The sequence below is a fragment of the Harpia harpyja genome, chromosome 9 (assembly GCF_026419915.1).
Source record: "Harpia harpyja isolate bHarHar1 chromosome 9, bHarHar1 primary haplotype, whole genome shotgun sequence".
Taxonomy (NCBI): domain Eukaryota; kingdom Metazoa; phylum Chordata; class Aves; order Accipitriformes; family Accipitridae; genus Harpia; species Harpia harpyja.
The window spans coordinates 40,651,295-40,676,054 of NC_068948.1; the positions used below are offsets into that span (position 1 = coordinate 40,651,295).

At 42.1% G+C, this 24,760-nt stretch overlaps 2 protein-coding genes across 5 annotated transcripts in view; both read right to left on the reverse strand.

Annotated features, from left to right (window-relative positions):
* PPM1F (protein phosphatase, Mg2+/Mn2+ dependent 1F) overlaps positions 1 to 3,116 on the reverse strand; it is a 28,867-nt gene extending 25,751 nt beyond the window's left edge. For all 3 annotated transcript variants that reach the window (XM_052798046.1, XM_052798048.1, XM_052798045.1), the window contains exon 1: positions 2,810 to 3,116. In XM_052798046.1, coding sequence (XP_052654006.1) covers positions 2,810 to 2,985 — 176 coding nt within the window. In that variant the 5' untranslated portion in view covers positions 2,986 to 3,116. The remainder of the gene's footprint in view (positions 1 to 2,809) is intronic.
* A 5,069-nt stretch (positions 3,117 to 8,185) lies between these two features.
* On the reverse strand, positions 8,186 to 23,951 carry TOP3B (DNA topoisomerase III beta). Of its 2 annotated transcripts, none has more exons than XM_052798043.1 (18): positions 23,862 to 23,951; positions 23,317 to 23,487; positions 22,427 to 22,558; positions 21,324 to 21,430; positions 18,897 to 18,971; positions 17,778 to 17,974; positions 17,169 to 17,325; positions 15,955 to 16,068; positions 14,949 to 15,039; positions 14,486 to 14,640; positions 14,144 to 14,249; positions 12,789 to 12,935; positions 11,922 to 12,095; positions 10,987 to 11,115; positions 10,581 to 10,730; positions 10,048 to 10,148; positions 9,604 to 9,805; positions 8,186 to 8,718 (listed from the first exon to the last, which is right to left on the reverse strand). In XM_052798043.1, exons 2-18 carry the CDS (start codon positions 23,384 to 23,386, stop codon positions 8,237 to 8,239), a joined length of 2,589 nt encoding a protein of 862 aa, XP_052654003.1. In that variant the 5' UTR covers positions 23,387 to 23,487; positions 23,862 to 23,951; the 3' UTR covers positions 8,186 to 8,236. The 2 variants fall into 2 exon arrangements, with proteins under 2 accessions (XP_052654003.1, XP_052654004.1); XM_052798044.1 differs by having other exon boundaries at positions 23,857 to 23,948.
* Between the last annotated feature and the right edge of the window lie 809 nt (positions 23,952 to 24,760).

Sequence of the window (24,760 nt, forward strand, 5' to 3'; positions counted from 1 at the left end):
TCGCGAACTTGCTTCCTGATCTGGCATCACTTCTGCATCTTTAACAACTTTTACACAAACATTTCAATGTCTTGTAAGTGTCATCCCCTCCCCTTATTTTTCCTTTTCTTAAAACCTTTAGCATCCTTCCTTCTCCTGTTTCCTTACATTCCCTCATCCATTTTATTGTGGAATTGTGGGATTCAGATCAACTGAAAAGTTTATTTAACCTTCAAAACTGCATTTGGAGTTGTTCTGCAGTAGCAAACCTGGGAATGTGGGAAAAAAAGCCTAATGTCTGGCAATTTCTCACACAACCAGAGACTTTAGTTTTGGTCCCTAATTACATAGTTTATAATAAGAGGGCCTGCACTTTCGAAATATTAGATTCCTGTCTTGGTCTTTACCAGTCTTTTCTTCCACATGCAAGAACTTAGCCTACCCAACAGAAAACTGCAGCCTTTTTGCAATTGCAAGATGAGGTTTCTCTTTGTCATAGGAGTCCAAAACTGAGCTGTACGTCTGCTGGGATCTCTACATTTGACACTTTAGGTATGCTACACTACACCCAAGCACAGTTTCACACAGAGGGTAGCTTCACTGTTTTGCCTGCAGGCAGCCACGAGAATTCATAAAAACACTTTCCTTATGTACTTCTGTTTTCTAAGTACATTTTGTGAAAAGAAGGATAAATAAGTAGATTGCTGCATGTTTAATCTGTTTTGTTTTCTTTAGCTATCTTTCCCCCGCCTTTTTTTTTTTTTGCCAGCTTGGGACTTAAGAAGCTCCACAAAGCAGGTTGTCTAATCAGAACTGGCTGCAGGGCAGGTATGTGAAAAATGCAGCTTCTGACAGGGCAGGCTCCTTTCTGTGTAAACACCAGAAGTGACAGGTGAGATGAAAGCATTGCAAAAGCAGCACTCTTCTTCTGCTTCCACTTGTTAATATGCCCACTAGAGAACAAGAGAATGTTAGCAGATATGTGACTCAAAAATACTGTTTTAAAAATCACTACAGTTTGAAGAACCTATCCCATACCTCTACAGCTTCATACCTTCCTCTCTAAAACAATTTTAGAAAACATTAGCCTGGCCCACATGGCAGATGGGTTGCCGTATAAGTATTTGTTCAAGACTAGCATTACTCTGTTCTTTAAAGCACTCATCCAGAACCATTCTTGCTCCAGAGTTCAAAGATTCAGTGCACGCAATGAATTTGTAATCTCATTTAGGAATGCAACAGCTGTGTTTTGTTCAAGAGCAATTTAGTCAAAGCACAACTAAGTAATGCAATGATCATCTGGGTCTTTTTCAACTACAGCCTAAAAAACTAATTTTTTTTTTATGCATTTCTCACCCTTAGGTTTAGACGCACCATTTAACTGAATGATGTTACGTCCAGGAGCATCTCTGTAATATAAAGCACAGAAGCAACTTGATTAAGGCAATTTAAGTACCTAAAAATCACCTATACACTTTTGACAACAACAACAACAAAATCTATTCAGTGTTCATAAACTCACCAGATGGTAGCTAGAGACACGAGTAATTCAAACCCTGTTTTCTATCTCTTTATCAAATTCCTCTAGCAACCAGGTAACGTTCAGCATATACCTAAACAGAACCAGTCTCCCTTAACTCCCTGTCTTCACTTGTTATCCCCAGTACCACAGCACAAAGTCAGCTCTCCGCTTTGATTCTTTTAGACCATCTATAATCCCCGTTCTTGACTCTTAACAAACATGTTAATGAAGCAGCCCATGGTAGGAACTTTGTAAAACCTAGAACACGCAGGCCCTACTGCTGAAGTGCTTCAGGAAGCAGGCACGAAGAGAGAAAAGTTATCAGGAGACAGGAGGCTAGAGCAAGGCAAATTGTTCTTGGTGAGGCACTAACTTGCCAAAAGAAGTAAGTCGCATCCAAATTCTTAGCAGTGTTAAATAGACAGTCTAAACTGATAAGGATGAAGGTTGTAAGACATCTCTCCTGAAATCAGGGGATGACAGAAACATCGCTGAAAAAAGAGCTGTGCTTTCCAATGGTGGTGTGACTATGCTCTTCAAGCATTGAGAAAAAAATCAACTTGAGAAACCCATGCATGCATGTCCTACTCAGCGGGACGATTCAAAAGGGCTGGGAAGAGTGGCAAAGGAGCTGAATACTTTCCTAGCTGGCTTGCTGCTTACACCTGACAGCCCTGCAAGGCAGGTTGCAGCTCACTGACTCCCTCCCTCCCTCCTTCTCTCTCTCTCTCTCTCCAGACTTTCAAGTAGATCCACACACAGGTGCCCTTAGGGACTTGAATTCAAAGTATTGGCGCTTTACCACAAGAATCGCCCTATCACGCTAATTGCAGGATTGTAATTTAATCTCTCATGCACCAAGAATGGGAGAGAAGTATTTCTGAGAGCACACAAACATTACTACGGAGTCACAGATCTCGGCTGGAGGCCCGTGACAGAAGCACGCTGTTAAAAGCTCAGCATTCAGGAGAATATTCACAGAAACGATTAAGAAGGGGGAAATAAGGGGGGAGGGAAAAAAAAAAAAAAAAAAAAAAGAAAAAAAGCGAGGCAGCAGGACGGCACCGTCGGGACGGCTGGGAAATCTCCTCAGGAGGAAGCACCTCCCGCCGCCTGCACCTGCTCCAGCCCCGCACGGGCGCTGCCGGGCCGCGCGCGGGAAGGGCGGGCAGCCCCGCTCCCCTCAGCGGCCCCGCGCCGCCCCTCCCCCCCTCCCCCCCGCGCGCCCGCCAACTGTCAGCGCGCGGCGCCGCCCCTGAGGGGAGGCCGGCGGCAGCCCCCCGCCCGCCCCCGCCGCCGGGCTCTCACCTGCCGCCCAGCAGGCTCCTCGCCCGCTCGGCCAGCGCGCCCGGCACCTCGGCCTTGCTCAGGGCGCTGCTCCCCGCGGAGCTCCACGGCAGCGGCTCCCCCGGGCCCAGCGGAGACGGGAAGTCCCTCAGGAAAGAGCTCAGGGGAGCCCCGGCCGCCTCCACTTCCAGCGCCATGGCGGCGCCGCGCTGAGGCGCGCTGCCCGGCCGCCGCCGCCGCCGCCGCCGCCTCGCCGGGAGCGGGCCAGGCGCCGGCGGGGACGGGCGGTGAGGGGGCAGGCCGGGGAGGGGAAAGCGAGGGGAAGAGGGCGCGGTGACGGCTCCTTTAAGCGAGGCGCAGGGGCGGGGCCAGGCGGCGGGGGTGTGGTCTCCGGCACGGGGGTGGAGCCAGCAACAATGTCTGGAATGCGGGGGGCGGGGCGGGGAAGCCACGTGGCCGGACGGAGGAGGCGGGGCGGGGCCACCTCCCCGGCACCGGGGGCGTCCCGGGGGGGAACGGAGCCTGGAGACCCACCGCGGGGGGGACGGGGACGGGACGGGACATGGCCGTTCTCTCCCGAGGGCAGCTGCTGTTGCCCTCCTTCCCCCCACCCTCTGCAATCGGAGAAGGGCTGAAACGGTAGTGTTCGGCACAGAAACGTATTTGCAAGTGACACCTTTTCACCGAGCTCTCCTGGTGCTCAACACTTAACCCAGCGGGACAGTTTTCCGTCCTAGAGTACTAACTTACTCAACATCAAATTGCAAAGAATTACACGGCCTGACCAGTCAGACAGACAGACATACATACGTGCAGCTGGGAAGGGTGCACAGGCTACAAGTTCACCCATACTCACTCACTGAGACAAATCCCCCCCCAGTCTTGTTACTCACAATCCCTTTTTGTTTCTATTCCCACTGAAATGCCCATAAAAAAAGGATTCAGAAGACCTGATTTTGTAGCCATGCCAGGGTTTTCGCTGTGCATAATTCATTGCAAAACACCAATGCTAGCTTTCAAAACCTTACCACAGGCAAAAACACAAGATGCTGTCGCTCCAATAGACTTAGCTAAAGGTATAGTGATTTTGAAGACAACAATAGCAAGTTGACCTGTTTCTCAAATGCTGCAGTTAATTATGTCCACCAATCAACTATAACCTTTTCTTGCTCATTTAAGAGCACCTCTGGCTTAGAAAAGGGATAGTGTCAGCAAACTAGATGGAATTACCTTTGTCCCAAGCTGAAATCTTCCAAGAAAAGAGTGAATGAAAATCCTGAATCCTAGACTCACAAAAATAACACGGTGTTAAAACCCCCTGTGAGGTTAGTAGGACACAGGCATCTAGAATACTTGCACTGACTTCGCTCCTAGATCTTTTGGGTATTTACAGCATATCAACTAAAATCCCTTTCCTTCTTGCCTCACACAGAGCTGTGTAACAGCTTCACTTCACTGAAGTGTGGTACCAAAGCACAATGCCATTCATTTACCTCATCCAATCAAGAAATGGCAAAAGTCTTTCCCAAAAACAGGACTCTAGTTTATTACTTTGCTTTCTGATTTTTAATACCATAAAACATGGGCCTTTCATTTGGGAAGTATTAAACAAATAAGTTTTATCAAGACATTAACCTGAATATTCAGTTTTGGGGAAAAAAAAAAAAACCAAACCTCAAAACTCTTTCCCGCGCAATGACAATGTCTTTAATGCTATTTGTATTCCCCATCTCCTCCTCAATATTCAAATATCTAGACATGAACAGGTGACATGTCTTATCTTCCAAACAGCAGCAGTTGCCAGCATGCACAGCTAGAGATACCTTTTTACTTCAGGTATCAAGAGAGTGATAAGGATTCTGTCCTTACATTATAACAATGTCCAGGGGTAACTGGATATAATAGAACACTTTTAGAGATAGAAGGAATAAAATATCAGATGCTGCAAAGCCAGGACAGAGAACACATTACCCAGAAGCACTAGTACATATTCAGTGAAATATTGCTGCAAGCACTTGCAGTACCTTGATTTCTTGTTTTCTCCTTGGACATCTCTATTTCAGAGCATTAGCTCATGTTCCATCCCCATTCTACTGAAAAAGCTAGCAAACACAATATACTTCACACTTCTTTAAACCCTTTCTGAAAAGAAAGGGGAAGCACAGTTAGTGCTTTCAAAACTTGCTTATTTTTTTTTACACTGGGATACTTTACAGAGGATCCCATAAAAATAAATTGTCTATGAAAAAGAGAGGGCCACTATTACACTGTTTTCAGTAGGCTTTTAATTCAGTGGTTGGATGCTCAGTTTTGTGAAGGATCCGAGTGCTCTAAACTCTTGCTGAACCTAGATACAAGTTTAGGGTTCATGACAGATTGACACATTGGGCACAAAGTTAACTGTGTTCAGCAGAGACTGCTGAGGTTTTTAGAGATTTCTAAACCATTAAAGTTAAGGAGATTCATATCCCAGCTCTTCCCTTTGTTATTTCCACACTAAACTATAGCAGCCTGTATCCTGCAACATCCCTGCTATGATCACTCCCTACTGGCAGTTCCAAGAACAAAAATTGTTTTAAAATAGTCAAATGATTTAGGAGAGAGCAACTCTAGATATGGAATGAAATCACCCCTTCAGTATTACTAGGCCTAAAATGGCCACTGATCACTTTCAGACAGATGTTTTTTGTCTGTACTATATTCTTTCCCTGCTCCTACCAGAGATCTAGTCCCTTTTTTCCTTCCACACAAAAATAAGTATCAGATCAAAAATCTGTATTTTGATACTCTTCCTACTCCTGAGCGCTGCACTGTCTGTCTGTCTTTTGGCACCAACTTTCTAGGGACAACAACTGCTACTTCCCTCTCCCCAGGCTGACAAAAGCAAGCTTCCCAGGGCACACGGGTGCCATCTCAGCAGGGACAAGTGTACAGCTATATCATATAGATGAATTCATTTTTATTCTTTCATCAGCTATGGGAGCCAAATCAATCTCCTCTCTTGAGTGAATGATGGTATTTCAAAGGTAACTTCCTAAGTAATAGAAGCTTTGCCCTGAGGTTTTCCCACAGAATATAAACTGAAAGTAGAAGAGATTTATTTCATAAGCCACAATTCCTTTTTTCCAGTAAGAACCATCGACATGAGACATGCAGTGCTCACCTTAATGTTAGAGACGCATTTCCAGGGACTTCATCATTTTAAGAAGTTTCTTGCTCTCTTGTACCTTTCAAAGCAATCCCAGGAACATGCCTCTAAGTTTTAAGTAGAAACTGAAAGCACCCATCACCTCCGCATTCTTTCTACTCCACTCTGGAGACAATTGCCACCACCAGCCTGCGTACCAGGCCACAGCACTGAGAGCCCACTGTGGCACCTCCTGCATCATGCAGCCTTCTCCCACGCCGTGGCCACCCTGCACTGCCCAGCTGCAGAGGGAGAATAAGTGTCCATGGCAACTGGTACAGCACAAAACCAATGCCTTCATTCCTCTGGCATAGGCACCGATGGTTCTGAATGACTGTTCGCAGTTATTAATATATCTGTATCAGAAAGAACTTTGCCATTTGTGGTAGTTACAAAGGAGCCACTGAAATCTGCCAGAACACGTAAACGGCTCATTCTAAGCACTTGAGAGAAAGTTCCCGGCACTTTATTCCCACTGGGGCTAATACAGCAAAGAGATTTTACAAGCAAAAGTTTGTCTGCAAGTGGCCAAAATAAAAGCCATGCTTGGAGAAAGTGTTCTAGCACAGCTCAAAAGCCACGAAGAATGACTAATGACAGGTTTCCCACACTTCCAGGGCCACTCTCTCTATCACAGAAATCCCAGCCAACAGCCAATGTTATACGCAGCAGCGGAAGCTAGCTGAGCACAAAGGGATTTTCAGAGCAGTATCCTAGTGTACCAAAGCAGGCTACAGAGGTGAGAAAGGACTTGAACAACTGAATCAATAGAAGCACCCTGAAAGCTATTATAGTTTATGCTAAGTTCCATGGTTCTGAGACACAACAGCAAGATGAACTTTAAAACATGAAAAGAAGCTACTCACTCCAGGCTAAGGGAGATGCAAAGACAGTTTGTTTTTACTAGACAGAACATTTAATATTTAGGAAAAAACCAAACAAGAACCTCAGAAAGAAACTTCTACCTATGGCTAGGTCTTTTAAGCAATACTATTAAAACACAGCTCATGTTTGTGCTGTAACTGTGTAAACATTTGATCAGAGGAACAAGCTTGGGGCTGTGGTGTTTCGTCTATATTCTCTTGTTCAGTAAATGCACACGCTGTGCCAATTAAAACAGCAGAGTTGTACATTACCTTTTGTAGGGACTTGTCTTTACTTTCTGTTGCCAGTGAATCACGTGTCAAGTTGCTCTCTGCATATTCTGTGTTCAAATGCAGTAGCCTTTACACCATGTAAAACTGCGATGGCATCCTCCCATCCAACCACAACTAGCGCTGAAACTGTTTTGGGGGTACAGATGATACAAACTGTACTTGATCAGATGACCAGACATGATCAGCTATGCGCACATGGAAGGAAAGGAGAGAGTATTATATATTTGTACAATTAGATTTTGTAATGTGGCACCCAGCAGTTAGATACAGCTCCATATAAAAACATGAGGACACCCTCCTTTTGACAACAAAACTAACCAACACTGAAATGACAATCTGGGGTACAGGCAGTACAAACTGTACTTGATCAGGTATGATCAGCTATGTGAACACAGAGGAGGAGTAGAGCAGGGGTATTCTATCTGACCTCCAGCAGCAGGAGGAGATCTTATTTAACTGGGGCCCATTGACCAAAAGACAGTAACTTGGCTGCACAGACCATAACTTGGAAATCACTGCTCGTGGCAGATATTCCCCTTCACATTTGTAATTTCCATTTTGTATGTCTCTTGGCATTATTTTCTTACGCAGCAGAGTGACAGATTTGAAGTAGCGTTCTTGCTATCGCAAATGTAATTTGAAAATCTGACAGCTACTAATCATTTACTATTTTTGAAGATTCAAAGTCAGATGAAACAAGTCTAATTCCACACCTAAAGACTACAGCACCATAACACTGATCTTAATCAGCTCTTACATTCCTGGCACTTGTATTGCTGACAAAGGCCCCAGAAATCGCAGAACAGGGAAATTTCATTTGCTTTCTATCAGCCACAGGTAACAGTCTAGGTAGACTTCTTGAGTCTCCCTACTGTTTTTGAGCTCTATTTGGGCCAATGAATTCCAATTAAAAGCTTAAAGGCTTACTCAGTTACTAACTGATCATCCAGAAGAATTTGTTTTGTGCTTAAATCAAGGCATACAACAATCTAAGGTGTTTCACTTTTCTAAGAACAGGAAAGCAGTAAAGATAAAAAATACTTAAAAATTAACTTAAAGGGAAACAAATTTTTATAAGAAGTTTATTTTTCTGTTGTGTAGCCATTATACAAAGTAAGCAGCCAGAGCTGCCATTTTGTCCTTGGGTTTCTTTGGATTGAGTCTTCCTCCAGGCCTCCGGCCTTTACCTCTTCCTCGACCTTGCCTTTTTCCTTGTCCCCCACGGTGCATGGGGTGCCTCATGGCTGCGTGTTTCAGCTCCACCAGATCTTGAAACACAGGGTCACAGAATATGCAGCCTGAATGCTGGGTCTCATCACCAGGTAGAGGAGATTTGGCTTTGTTAAAATCTACGTCCACAAGGGCTGCATCACACAAGTCACAGGTCTCCGGTGACACTCGGACTTTGTGGGCATTCTCAAAGAAGTGCACAATCACATTGCATTTGTTGCAGGCCATCTTCCACTTGGGACCTGACGTCGAGTCTAGCACCAGAACCCCATTCTCACACTCAACGCACTGCCCAATTCCAAGCATGCTAAGCGAATGCTGGCACGTGGGGTGGGTGCATTCATTACAGCCCATTCCTGGTGGAAGAAGAGTAAAACCATACCACAAGGAACCCTTTATATCACTACCCACTCTACCCAGTTTGGATGAAGTGAGACACAGAAGTCAAAGACAGCTTAGTATATTATAGGTCTTCTAAATCACGAAAGAATGGAACCACTCCCCAAACTGCAACTTGCCTTTTCACAGATTCAGAATAATCTCTTGCTCAAAAATTTTTCTGTAATGGCTTTCAGAATTGCCAGATACTGCCACTGTACAGTACAGGCAGTTTGGACACATTAGTGATGAAAACTAACTATGTCTTCAATTAAATGTATGGCTCCTAACTAACTGCTATTTTATACTTGCACTATACACTGTAGTACAAGACATTTTTAATTAAAAGGTGGTAGTAAAAAGATGCCCAAAAGCTCCTGATAGTCAGAACTTCAAAGCACTACTTTAAGTAACTTTTGTTCTCACAGTTACCAAACTAACTGCAACTTTTACCCCCTCTTATATCCTTCAACAGCTTTTGACACACCATCTATCTCAGTATCAAAACACTCTCAAGGCCTGGTCTTAATCTATAGACCTATCCATTCCAAGAATACTCCAATGTGCAAGGTGTCACAATCTCAGTGTCTTTCACTGCATACTGAGTGTTACGAAGGTCACCTACTGTGTATGCCTGTAAATTAGTTTCTTACTACTTTTATAAAGAAAAAAAAAGGTATTCAGAAATGAGTTAACTAATAAATTTTGGTCAGTGAGTTTGATGTGAATTTTAGGTATCTAATGTAATTTGAATGGCACTTTATACTAAGCAACTGATTAAAAACTACTAAAAAGCACACTGTATAGACTGCACCTAATTTATTTCAAGTGAGGTTGACCCTGCATGTTTACAGAATTCCTACCTTTTTTCATGTCCCTGAAGGGAGGATGGTTGTAACAGTATGGACAGAGTGGGTAGCTCTTTCCTCTGGATCCAGACGACCACAGCACCAGCTCAAAGTCATCTAGGGGACAACGCAACTCTTTGTAGAGTTTAATGGTACCATTCTGTGGGAGACTGTAGGTGTCATCACAGTGAGAGCAGTGCAGACGACTTGGTTTGGCCTGGAAACAGAATACAAATCCCCTGAACAACTGTAGTGTTGATAGAGTTCAAAACTTGCAGTAAATCCAACTGGGGCTGCTCTCTAGTTTGCTCCCTCTGGAAAAACTCCATCAATCTTTTTGTTTTAGAAAAGCACTCCTGACAACCACATTTGAATCCAAATTCAATAGTGGAAAAGGGGTTTCTAGCTCAATGCCCCTCAGCAAGTGAAATTTAAATTCCAAGCATGAGGTGAACTTACCTGAATATACTTCATGAAACGATGGCATTTACCACAGCGGGAAAGAGGTTTACCCGTGGCAGCTAAGGGTGAAAAAGACACCTCCATCAGTTCATCCATACCTGCGAAAGAGATAATCACATTTATGTTAGAATTCTAGTTCTTAAAAGGAAACCTTGCACAAAATCATCTACAAGACTGGTGAAGAAGTGAGAATTAAAATATGTTATTCACAATGCTCTTCCTTGTTTATGAAGACTTTTTAAATACACAGTGTTTTGCACTGAGCATGCACAAACACACAAGGTTAAGTACCTTCAGCTAGTCTGAAGTTTTTGAAAACTTACCACCACACTGTCACAAAATGAATGTGAAGTAGAGTTCTGGAGCCATGATTCAGTCCATTTTCTTTTGGAGAGCGACTTATTTTGACTGGAAACTTCCAGTCCTGGCACAACTTTTCAGCAAGCCTAAACCTCTGAAAGGAACCTAATATACAAGTATTTTCTACTAGCATCTTTGCAACAATTAAGTAATTGTAGGGAAAGTTTTACCTGCAATAGAATCCACAAAATAGTGAAATTTCCTTTTGAAAATGTCAAGGGTGTGCTCCAGGACCTGATGATAATTTGCTTTACCCAGAGCTATTAAGTTGAGTTGCTTCTCTACAGCACTGCGGATCGTAGGAAGAACCAACTCTGCATCTAACAGAAAACCAGAGACAGCAGCAAGAGAGAAGCAGCAATGAAAGATCAAAAAATGGGGGTAGGAATCCATCCGTACATAAACTGACATCAAAATAAACAAACAAGTTTTAATTATTATAGTCCTCGGAATTAGTAATACTTTCCTAGATGCATCATTTGAGATAGAAATGCTACTTACACAGTGACAACAGCCCTTGAGATAGTGAAGGGAAAAGAAGGGAGGAGGATGGAAACGGAAGAGCATTTAACTGACCTATTTTGTAATAACCATGAACCAGAACAATGCCAAGGTTTGTAGGCTTTAGTCTCCGACCACTCTCCACTGTGACATAGTTTCGCTGGCAAATGTTGTTAATGTGGACTGGAATACTTGCATCAGTTCCTGCCACACAAAGGAAAACAATATATCCATCCTGAACAAAACAAAGTTTTCATCGAATTACTCAATTCTGACTTCTCTGGTTTTACATCAAATTATAAGGCTCCTGAGACTGCTTAAAATTCAGATACCTTTTTACTGTTACCCAGCTTCCAGTGGATAAGAGTTACTAGAGAGGAAGTTATGTTTCTTTGCAATTCTGAGAAGTCTGAAACATATGGTTTAACCTTAATCCTTTCGTCTCTTCCAAGGAATTACTATCGGGAAGACATCTATTCTCACAATCACTTATTCTGGAAAAACACAGTGGAGTAAGAGACTATGTTTGTTTTGACTGGACAAATTTATGAAAATGCATCGAAGGAAACAAGTCAGACTGAAAAAAAAAAAAAGTAATATTGTGGTAAATTGTATAATAAGATATATAAGGACTATTAAAGCCAGCAAAGCTGAAGCAAGCTGTAAAGACAAGAAATCATTCCGAAGAATGGGGAGGTGCATTCTTCCACGCAACATCGGCTCTTTCTGACAGAGAAGTGACAAGGATGTGTTATGAAAGGGTACTGCTTTGGCCAGAAACTAGGCATAAGGATAAGAAAGGGACAGGAATGTGGGGGAAGAGACAATCTACCACCTGCTAGGAGGAGCTACAGGCATTGTGGTTTGAAGGGAAAAAGAGATTATTACTGTACCTATTCAAATGAATACTGAAAGGTCATTACCGACAGAGATAGTTCAGAGGAGCGATTCAGACTCTTTGCACTCCTGGTGATGTATTACGGGATAATGCAAGTTAAGCAAGTTCCTACCAATGCCATGCTTTTCCATCAGAGTGATAAGTTCTGCTTCAGTCAGGTAATCAGGAGGACTGGTTTGCTTTTCCAGCAATTTTATTTCACCAATTGGAAAAAGATCTCCTTTCTCACAGTGGGGAAGACTCTCTTCTAATGGGATGCTGTGCCATGGCATAATTTCTGTGAACCCTGGAGGTAAACAAACAAACAAACAAAAATAACGAGAGCTTATCTTCACAGCTTTCAGAAGGCCAAGGTGTATGTTTCTAATTTTAACATGGGCCGCGTTATACAGATCAAAGTTAAAAGGCTGTCTGCCACACCATGCAGAAAATAACTGAGGCTAGAAGTACTGATGAAATACAGTATCACAAGACACTGTCACAACACTACATCAGATCTATTTTGTGTGTGACTTGAGTCAGGTTGATATATGAAAAAAAAGTAAACACTTTCCTTGAATGAAAGCACAGTGCCAGAACGGATGGGAAGTTTCTTAAAAAGGAAATACAAATAATAAGGACTATTGGGCGTGCTTACCATAAAAATCTCAGCGGTGGTGCTACATTCTTTTTACAGAGGCCCAAGAAAAAACATCTGCCTCTGTGTAATTTACCCCCCAAAAGGCATTTGCTGTCTGCAAAAGGACAGGTCTTCACACTGGCAAATGCAGTATTAAATCTCTGAGACTACTACATGAAAATTTTCTATTGTAACTGAAGTATGGAAATGAAGACAAAGATATGGTCTCTGGTCTTGATAGCTCAAAAAATGTCTTCAAAATTGTACTTGTCCCCAAAGCTTCACTTTTATATCCATCCAATGTATTAATGAGGAAAAAAAAAATCTGTAGCTAACTACTTACTGTCTGATGAGTCTTACCTGGTGAAGTTACCACTTTTCCAATACAGGTAAAACGTTCAGGGCCAATACTGAAAGAAATGGTGGTTTGTAGGTACTTGCAATCAGCGCCGACAGTGGCAATGAAATGCCTAGTTATATACTCATATAGTCGCCATCCATCTCCACCTGAGGATAAACAACATCTTACCGACATAACTCAAGTCCTGCAGCTCTACATAAAATCTGCACTAAAAGGTACCAGATTTCCACAGGTATCACAGGAAAAACTGGTACGTAAAAGAAAGTATCATTCAAAAGTCCACCCAGTTTCCCTTTTAAAACTTCCTGCCTATATTATCACCATGTCATACAGACATGAGCTGCGTGCAGATGCTCTTGGAGAAGGACTGCTATCTTAGCCAGCCCATCTCCCAGTTTTGCAATGTGTTTGAATGAGAGGGTAAACTAGAAAAGACATTTTTTTTAAGCAAAAAGGAAAAGACATATGAAGAAAAATAAAATTATCTGCTGCTTAGTGCCACTGGAGACCACACCTTAATCTAAATCCTAAAATGGGATTCTAGTGGCAACTGCCACACTGGGCAGGTTGAAGTCCTGCAAGAGATCGCTCTAAAATACTATTTATTAGCACTAATATAGGATAATTTTCAAAGCAAAGTTTCCTTATTCACAATCTACAGATAGATGGAATAGTCAAAAGGTTACACTGCTATGATCAGCTTCTAATTCTTAATCCCGTGCTTTGCATATTTCATCTTGCTGTGTATATAAAGAAAAAATCTTAAATAGCCACTCAGTACCCTATACAATCACTCAAAAATTTAAAGCATTTATTTTTCTATCAGAGATTATTTCACCAATTCATGAAAGTCAGAGGTTACCTCTTTTCTACAACAATCTCAGCTATTCCTAATAAACAAAACATTCACTACAATTTCTTATAACCTTAAAATCCTCGTTTGAGGGATCACAGTGTACAGAAAATCAAATGTTACATTTTAACAAAAAACCCACAAACCATAGAGACTAGATTAAAACGCAGCTGAAGTTTGACTTACAAGCACAAAAATACAATAAAATTTCACTACGCTGGAGCAAATTCCTCCTAGAGAAAGCACGCATTAAGTTGTTAAGATGGCTATTTCTCTTAGCAGTACTATGGTCCCTAGGATCAACTACTGAAGAGCAGACCAGCTCTGAACTTCACTGTCACTAGAAGTTTAAGTTAGGATAAAAGTCTGCTCTCTCTTCACTTCCTGCCATTCAAATAATTGTATTTTCTGTTGAAACTCAGGGATTTTCAAACTGGCTCCTATACCTCAATGAACTAATTTCCCCACATAGTGTTCCAACACTACCCAATTTGCCTATACCTAATTCCGCTTCTGTTGCAGCTCTCATTGGGGTGATGGGAGGATGGTCTCCTGCATCATGGCCTTTCCTTGGACGATTAATGCCTTCTGATAGTAATGCTTTTACCTGGGTGAAGGAAGAGAGAGAAAACAGGCTGGCTGAAGTGGACAACAGGTCTCTCTTAGCAGGTGAAGAGACTTTTCAGATCAAATCCATAACAATACAACATCCATAAATAAAAGCAATTACAGATATTTATTGTTTCTGAAGACCTATAGGTCATAATATACCAAGAAAGATATATCCTAAAACACAGACTAGAGAATGATCTGTTAGTACAAAGTTTTACTTCATGTACTCACAGTTTCTGCCCAGTAAGGATTATTGGCTTGTTGCCTCAAACATCCTTTCAAGTCAAAGTTTTCTGGGTAATGGGTAGTTTCTGTTCGAGGGTAGCTAATATAACCCTGAGTATAAAGACGCTCTGCTATTTGCATGGCATGTTGTGGACCCATTCCTAAGACAGGACAGGAGAAAGAAAAATCACTGCAATTATGATTTGTTTGCTACATCTGAAAGTATACCTTATCCAACCATTTAAATAAATCATGGTTTGTCCTTTCCATAAGACTTCTGTCACCTTGATCTTACCCAACATTTCACTTTTGACAAGATTTTTAAACTTGATCCTTCCCCCAGAATGAAGTGTTATAGGGAGAGGAGGGTATCAAACTATATTTGATACGTCCTTGATTATTTCATTTGGCTGAGAAGCCAAAATATTTTGCTTTAAAACAGTGTGGAAATCTGAACTTTTACACATACCTAAAGCAGCACTGGCCACTCGTAGCATTTCTACCGTGTTCAGAGCCAGTGGTCTCTGCTTCACCTTCTCTTTTTTACTCACAGATTCTACCTAGAAAATAGCATTTTCCCAGTAAAAGTTTTGAAGTTTGGTAATTGGTAGATGTATAATTTCAATCATAAAATAAAAAATAGACATGTGGCATACCTACCATTATCTATTCTTGTCATATCTGTTTTGTTTTCTTAAAACAGTAACCACCAATATGTTTTTACTTTAGAAAATCTGACCGGAGATAATTTTGCCAATTTCTGAAGTTACAGTTCTAAAGTGCCTTTGTGCTATGGGCTAGATCAGGCCTATAACTGGGAATGCAGCAAGGTAGCTTACTGCTATCTTTACTTCCTATTTACCTCAGGAGCACATACTTTCAGCGCTACAAGGATTTAGTGCTTATTCCAAGTAATGGTCCTAACTATAAGGGTCCGGATTTTTAAAAGCTTCATGCAGTCTTCGAACCTTGCTGGCTATAAGCACTTAAATCCAAACATACTGTCAAACAAGTATTGAAAAGAGCAGAATTAGAAGTTAATTGGCTATAAAGTCTGTACCATACACGATTAAAAATTTAACTGCCGCAATACTGCCATTTAAGTAATTACACTCTGATTTATACAATGTCACATGGGAAATAAGAGGTCTGCTTGGAGAGATCTGAACAGTATTTCTTAGCAGGTTTAGTACTGAAGAATTCCTATCATGAGTGATGATCATTTCCAAAGTGAATATTAAGAAAGGGCTTCTGCTGAGATGACCACACTAGCATAACATGAACCACAATAAAAAAAAAATCTCTTGCCTTTTATTCCCATTTACACAAAGTTGAATGGAGTAAAAACCAAGATATAGATATTCTACACTCTTTAACAAAAACAAAAAAACCCCCAATATGCAGCAAATGTAATATTAAATGGTATTTCCTTTATATGAAATACGGCTCTACTGACACTTAGTAAATATTCTTACCTTTGCTTCTTTTGCTATCTTTGTTATATTCAGGAACATTTGAGCAATCTCACGATCAAACACCCTCACTCTATCCCAATCCAAAGTGAGAGAAGTTTCTTTTTCAGGGTTCACCTATTGGACCAAAAAAACCCCAACATTTAATTCCCATCAACTCTATTACTGCAAGTGTGAGAATGCACATTTCCAACAACAATCCAGCAAACAAATCCTAACAATACCTGTACTAGGACACAAGTGCTTCAAACATGCAGTTGTACTCTTTTTCACAGGGGCTTTCAAGAAAGATGGAGTACTTTGAGTTTTGGGGTGAGGGGAATGAGTGGAATTATTCCTGCAGTTGACTGATGAACTATTCTTGGTTTTAGTACTGGGAACAGTAAAGGCTGAAATGGGCAGAAATTCAAAGTTTACCATTTTGATTTAGCAAAATCAGTCATTTGTATTAAACTGTAACTAGGTCATGTTTAAAGTCCCACGTACAAAAATAAATATGAAGCAACCAATATAAGAGAGCACAAAACTCTCTGAAAACAGGCACCAAATACTTCCTAGCATGACACGTGAGACACATCAGAAAAGAGATGACAGTAGACACCAGACTTCATCTTTTTTTAATTATTTTAAAATCTAAAAATGGCAACTTTTTACCATCTATCCCTTATTTGTTTAAAAAATCCTTGTGATCACAAGCAGTAAAACCATATTGGTTTGCTCTCAGAGCTTGGACAGCAGCAAGGCTACAAAACTGCTATAAGCTGCCAAAGTACTCCAAGGACTCAATTGCCAATTAACACAATGAGCATTTTATTTGCTTTAAAATTCCAATACTCAGCAATGCCAATGTTTGTTGGCAGCCTAATTAATTCCTGGGTTCAAATTAACAACACAGTCAGTCTAAGGACCCCAGGGAACAAAAGAAAACCATTTTAAGTAGTCTTTTTGGCTGAGTCTAAGCTTAGATGGGTAGCACTGAAGAATTCTTATAAACAGCAGACAATAACCACTTTAATACAAAACTGACATCCTGGAATCTGTTTTTGAGAGAGTGGTGACACTCATGTGAACTGAATGAGAACACATGAGTAAACTGTAGGCATTGTGAATTCTTGTCAGCAGCTACAAATTTATGAATGAACAAATTGAAAATATAAATGTATTTCTTTGGTAAAAATATATGTTCCTCATATACAAACAAGTATTGTAAAACTTACTTTAGCTTGCAACACCCAGTAAGTCTCAGGCTTAAATGACTGGATTTTGTCATGCCTTTCAACACAGAATCCAAGTGTTGGGGTCTGACATGGCCCAAAGGAGATGAGGGAGCTGTCTAAATTCCCATATTTTCCCTGAAAATATTTAGTCTGAAACCTAAGACAGGGGCGAAAAAAAAAAACCACAAAACCAAACAGGAACAAGTACATTAATATCCTAATTCCCATGAAAAGCAGAAGTTTTCATTAACTTATACACACAAATATGAGTAATCTATTAAATCATTCAGGCATTAGGAAAAAAGCATTCTGAGAAATATCACCTTACAGCTAATTAAGTCAAAATTACTTTGCCTCACTGAATCCTTTTATTCCCAAAGAAATGCGGGAGAATATTGTAAAATAAGACCATACCATAGCTACTGATAGTACCTTACCTAGCTCAGTTAAAGCCATAACACAATTTTTAATTTATTTTTATTTGTCTGTGCATAAAATTGTGTAGTTTGGTGCTGAGCAGAATTAGGCACTAGAGTTCCGAGACATATTTTGTGGACAGAGATCTATTCCTGAACCTTTCATAGAACTGTCTGTAATCTATGCTGTCACCTTGTAAACGCACAGCCAATTCTAAGATCCAGCTCCTGGCGGGCATCCACTGAAAGAGCTTCATTGCGATTGGGTTCTCCCAAGTGATTCATAGCATTGCAGATGTCTGTGTCAGTAATAGAACTGAATTTAGCTCTATAAATTGTCCTTTCGGTGCTACGAGGTTTGTTCATAACAGGAAGAACAGCATCAAGAACCTAATGAAGATCAGAAGCATATTTTAAGAGTATTTGAAAGGTAAGGGCTTAAGTCAGTTTTTCTCTCTAAAGAAAAAAACCCCATCCTCCACAAATTATTTGCTGATATGTAACTACTTTCTTAATTCAGCAGATGTCATGCCATTACACTAACCGATAAGCAAGAGCAGTATTTGTATATCCACTCAGAAGTGTATTGTTAGCAAAACTGAAGGATTTACTTATTAAACAGCAACTGCTGGAAGTGAAGCACTATTCTTAGCTAAGTGCAAAGACATTCACCAGTGCAGCTGCAGCACCTTTTGGTGAATATGTATCAGTTTCTATCTGGGTTTATTCTACATATTGCCAGGGCCGTTATGATACAGTGGTATTAAAGAACTTAATTACTTGATAAAATGTGCTGCTTTAAATAAAAACCAAAAAATACCCTTCATGTAGACTTCTGGGAATCGGATGTTAAAAAAAAAAAAATCTTTGCACACCAAAGTTTTAGTTCTATACCTTTTATGAGCAGAGTCCAAATTCCTGCAGTAAGCCTACACTTAAAAGCAGCCTCTTGCTCAAAAGTGTCTAATTGCTTAATGAACAAAAGATAATACAGATGAAGTTTTACAAGAACAGCAAAATAACTACTCCAGCTGTGAAATACAGACCAATTCTCAAAGCACTGGAATGTTCTAACATTTAAGAGACCTTACTGTTCACCTCAGATAAGCAACATCTATGAAATTGATTTATACGCTTTAACTGACATTGTAAGAGTTCAAAAGCACATGAGTTTTTCCACCTCCATGCCTTTAAAACTTTACTCAACTTAGTTTGAATTTTACTGTATATTCATAAAGCAACACACTGATAGTATTGTATGTCACAGAAAAATATATTATGGTATTATAAGTCTTAAAAATGGAAACCTTACTTCAAAACAGATGTTCTCTCCTTCCTTATCACAATCCAACCACAAGACAATACAATCACAGCCTCTTCCCTCTACCTGTGAGAAAAATTAGCACAGTTCTTTAGCAACACAAAAAAAGACCTACCTCCTCAATAACCGTATACTTTTTGTTTCTATTTTAAAGTACTAGAGATCATTTACTTGGTGTAAAAAGGATTGGAAGAATATAGCAGAAGTGACAAGAAGTCTGCAGGTACTTAAACAGTGGTTTGGAGAGAGAAGCAAGCTGTGCTTCGTGGGACCAGAAGTCTGCCTACGAGATGCTTTTCTGTAGGACCTGAAAAAAATCAGCATAGCTCTATAGCAGTGAAAGTCTCCTGAAACTGCCACAGTCTGTGTGTGCAGCCTTGGGCACAGTCACTTCCCCTTTCTGTGCCTTAATTTCCACATCATTTAAAACAAAAAAAAAAAAAAAAATTTTTGTTAGAAGCAAAACATGCATCCAACGATCCAATTTTGAGAAGCAAGATATCGACAGTCAAAAAACTCAAAGGCAATGGCAAAAGCGAATTCAACAAGGCAAAGATTTCAGACAGTGTAAGAACCAGTAAAATTAATAAAATAGATCTAACCATGACAAAAAGCTGCTTTCTGCAGGGAGGAAAATCCTTATTTAGGAATGTACTCATTTCTTTTCGACCCTAGAACTCTAGCATATTGTACGGCGCATTGCCAAACGCTGCCCACTTTTGGGAAGCAAGCGAATAGACCTGCTAAATCAAATATTCAACATGCAGCGTGAGAAACACTATATTCAGATGGCCTGTCTGCCTTAGTACAGGGAAGACATGTAACAAATGTTTTAAAGGACAGAGTCCTCTGGCATTACCCTCCAACAGAAAAATATCTGTTGTGAAGACAGACTCCATTTTTTATACTAGAGTGAAGATAACTGACTGTCGTGGTTTAACCCCAGACAGCAACTAAGCACCACGCGGCCGCTCTACCACTCCCCCTCCTCAACTGGACAGGGGAGAAAAAATATAGCAAAAGGCTTGCGGGTCAAGATAAGGACAGGGAGAGATTGCTCAACCGATTACCGTCACGGGCAAAACAGACTCAACTTGGCGAAAATTCACTTAATTTATTGCCAATCAAACCAGAGTAGGGTAATGAGAAATAAAAGCAAATCTTAAAACACCTTCGCCCCACCCCTCCCTTCTTCCTGGGCACAACTTCACTCCCAAGTTCTCCACCTACCCCGCTCCAGCGGTGCAGGGGGACGGGGAATGAGGGTTACTGTCAGTTCATCACACATTGTCTCTACCGCTCCTTCCTCTTCAGGGGCAGGACTCCTCACACTCTTCCCCTGCTCCAGCATGGGGTCCCTCCCACTGGAGACAGTTCTCCATGAACTTCTCCAACGTGGGTCCTTCCCACGGGCTGCAGTTCTTCACAAACTGCTCCAGCATGGGTCCTTTCCACAGGGTGCAGTCCTTCAGGAACAGACTGCTCCAGCATGGGTCCCCCATGGGGTCACAAGTCCTGCCAGAAAACCTGCTCCAGCATGGGCTCCTCTGTCCATGGGTCCAGAAGTCCTGCCAGGAGCCTGCTCCAGCATGGGCTTCCCATGGGGTCACAGCCTCCTTCGGGCATTCCCCTGCTCCGGTGTGGGGTCCTCCACGGGCTGCAGGTGGGTATCTGCTCCCCTGTGGACCTCCCTGGGCTGCAGGGGGACAGCCTGCCTCACCATGGTCTTCACCACGGGCTGCAGAGGAATCTCTGCTCCAGCATCTGGAGCACCTCCTCCCCTCCTTCTTCACTGACCTTGGTGTCTGCAGCATTGTTTCTCTTACATGTTCTCACTCCTCTCCCTGGCTGCAGTTTCTGTACCGCAGCAACTTTTTTTTCCCCTTCTTAAATATGTTATCACGGAGGCACTACTACTGTCGCTGATGGGTTCGGCCTTGGCCAGCGGCAGGTCCATCTTGGAGCTGGCGGGCATTGGCTCTGTTGGACATAGGGGAAGCGTCTAGCAGATTCTCATAGAAGCCACCCCTGTAGCACCCCCCCTACCAAAACCTTGCCACGCAAACCCAATACACTGACCCACTCTAAGGGCTGGAAAAGGGTTATACTTCTGGTTCTTAAATAAAGCTAGCTAACTTCTAAGATTTTTTTTTTTTTTTAGAAAGCAAGGCTAATTCATAGCAAAATCCTACACTGATCTTTCAAACTTATTAGTAATTTTTATTGCTTTCCAAAACCACAAAATAATTTCACTTCTTTTTTCTTGGCAGGATAAAAATAGGTCTCATTGCTTTATATCTGAAGAGGAAGAATAAGAACAATGAATCCTTGAAGATGGAATATGCTCCAGATGAAATAAAGAAAAAGAATGCCAAAACAAAAAGATATCTCTCAAATACTACTCATAAGAAAGAATACCTGTAAAAACTTCACCATGGTCAGTTTGGGATTAGCTTCTTTCTTTTCTGTGGGAGCTTTGCTAAAAAGTTCTGCTGGATCCACTTTGTCCCAGCTGTTATACTTTCCTGAAAAGCAAAAGTGTATTAAGTACAGCTCTAAATATATATTTAAAAAACAAACAAACAAACAAAATTACTTTGCAAAACACTTGGCTTTCAAAACTTGTATTGGAAAATTTTCTACCCTAACACATCTTGCTTTACTATATATCAAGGCACCCCTTAGCTTTTTATGTGAATTGCAGCTACCGTTTTGAAGCATGACATAGGAAAGAAAAGAAAGAAATACTACACACCATTCAGAAATTTTAACACGAGCTATTAAAACACATGAGCTATTAAAATTAAAATTAAAACATGAGCTATTCCGTTGTACAATCAATCAATCAGGCCAAGGGGTGGGAGCTATTTTTCCTTGTTTTCACAGTGCACACACAACATGCACACTGCAGTCTGTTTTACTGTTTATCTTTGTTCATTCCCATTTTTCTAAAGTAACCGTTAGTAATATTGCTTAGCAATTACACGAAACTGTACCTCTTTAAAGCACTGTGTAAATAACTCAAAATTCAGTCCTCATAAAACTCGTAATTATCATTAGAGGAAATACAGTAGTCAAATGACTAGTCCAACACTTCAAAGCAAGTTAGTGACAGGATTCTTTGTGCATAATCCTTACCAGATCTCTATTTTGCAGTAATACACTACAATGCTTCAGAGAATATCCTTTTGGACTCTGCGTTCTTTAATCATCTTTCATCTGAAGCACCAAAACACTTTTCCATGTAAGCAAATAGAGCCTCATCTCCCCTCATTTTCCAGGGATATAATTCAGGCACAGAAAAGATAAGTGGCATGACTGAGGTCATGCAAGAAGTCAGCCAGAGAACTAGAAACAAAAATCAAGAACTGCTGACCACAAGTGATCCTTTCATCCTCCTTTTCTCTCTGCTTGTCTCCTGAAAATTCTTCCTGAATTATTTCCACGATCAGTATTTTCCTATTAGAAGTCTTTGACAGCTCTACAAGCCATATCAGTGAAAATATCTTATGAACAAATACCTATGAAATCCAAAGTCATGACATGACCACATACAGATGTCATCTTGAAATGGGCACTCTGTCCTATAAACGATCCAGTGTACTCATGCACAGAGCATGCACCATTCAGTCCCTTGCGAGAGGACATGTTTCCTGTGAAAATAAGACCATAAATATCAACAGGATAAAAAAACCCTATTGAAATAAGTTATTTTGTGTGAAATGACATCCCCTTTTTCTTAGATCTTATAGCTAGGGTCTTCCTGATCACAAAATTCTACTCATTGATACAGTTTTTATTTCAGTTAATTATCACTTTAGACCTTTTTTGAAGCATATTTCGTTTTCAACTGAAACTATCCATTATCTCCTCCATCTTTTCCCTCCCACCAGGAAATCCTTATGAAAATACAGCTAGTTTTCTAGACCAGTACAGATACAACCAACTCATTCTATTTTCCACTATTTATAAAACATTTACTAGAGCTTCAAAAATCTCGTAACAGCAACTTGCTACTTGATTAGCACTTTCCAGAAACCATATGTACCAACACACACTACAGTTACATAAAATATCAAAACCAGATTCCTTTAGTCTTGAACTGAATAGGCATCAGCACATAAAAATAAACAGAACGTGAAGGGCCATCCAGCTCTTTTGTGAACCGCAACCTGTCCTAAGCCACCACTCCCAGGTGGCAGCTGCCCCAAGACCACCAAATAACTGACCAGGGTGTTTCTCAACCTCACTTCATCTACAGCAAAACCTGGTAACCTTCAACATTGCGCGATTTGCCTCTAGGCAGCTAACACTGATCTCCTCAGTTGGGCTGGGCACTCCAGAGCACTTCGATACTGCCACTGGCTGAACAACAAGCAGAAGGACCGAACAGACACGCTTTCTTTCCTACCCCTCGAGAGGATCTTGGCGATGGACTGAGCCAGAGAAGGCTTCTCCGCGACCATTAAAATGGTCTTCATTTTCACCTGATGAGACGCAAGGTGGCACAGGCCTTAACGGTACAGCTCGGCCTTACTAGTGACCACGGCACACAGCTCACAAGCGAAAGTCAGTCCTCGGCCTGGAGAGAGACAGAGAGAGCAAGTATAACACAGGTTTACTGCAAAACCACTTCCAGTAAATACAACTACAAAAACCAGAAAGCCAGTGACGGATTTCACAGCTCCGAGCACCCTCCCCTCGGGGCTTCGCGGTGCCCGGGCCCACCCCTCCGCAGCTTCTTCGCCGAGAAGCCCACCGGGGCAGAGAAGACGGCTGGGAACGGCTTCAACCGGAGGTGTAAATAACAGCCGGGACCTGCCGGCAGAGAGGGGCCGAGAGGAGCCGCCCCGGCCCAACCTGCGGGGCGAAGGAGCCGCTCGGAGCGCTGAGGGAAGGAGAGGAGCGGCCCCGGCCCCGGCCCCGGCCCCGGCCCCGCTCCGCACCTCACCTCACCTCAGCAGGCGGCCATGGCCTCCGCTTGCACTGCCGGGTCACGGAACCGGAAGGCGCGAGCGAGCGGCACCGCCGGCTTGAAGCGGCGCGGGCGGGCGCGCGCGCGGTGTGTGTGTCGTGTGGGTGGCCCCGCCCCTCCGCCCCGCGCCGGCGGCCGCCTGCGCGAGCGCCCCCTGGCGGCTTGGAGGAACGGGCGGGGCGCACGTCTGTCCTACATCACGCGTCTATTTTTTATTCCAAGGACTTTAACAAAGCCAAAACTCACCCTCGGAATTGATGTTAGATACGTAGCCGAACACAAGCACATCACAAAAACGTACTGCCACCGTTCCCTGCCCAAACTTCCTGCGCAAAGTCCTGCCACCGGGACCACGCTGTACCCACTGCCGCACAACCGGCCGGCTGCGCACAGACTCGTCTCGCTTCAAGTCTGATTATTACCAGAGGTGCACAGAAAACAGGTATAATCAAAGCTGTCTGAGAAAATCCGCGCACACCACTCGTATCTGCTTTACTCCAGCAACTTGAGTCAAACCGGGGCGCCTGCGCACAGTCTGTAATTCAGTTCCTTGCTTCTGTAGACTTAAAACGCTACAGGCAGCCTCTGCCTCTAGCAGCATCTCCTCCAGCGCAAAGGAACTCGTCCTCGGAGTGTTCGGAGCTGCCAACTCCCTTGCACCCAGAGGCGGCAACGGAAACAATACTGACGTTTTGAATGATCTTGAATTTGTATCATAAATTCCTGAAAAACGCATTTTCCGCACGTTAAGTATTAATTGAATGTCGATTTCCCACTTGGCAAGAAAAAGAAGGGAAAGGAGAGCGGGAAGGGAAGGGCGCGGGCGGAGGCACATCCTTCCCTCACCCCACATTTCCTTCCTCTGGGCCCATGGAGGGGC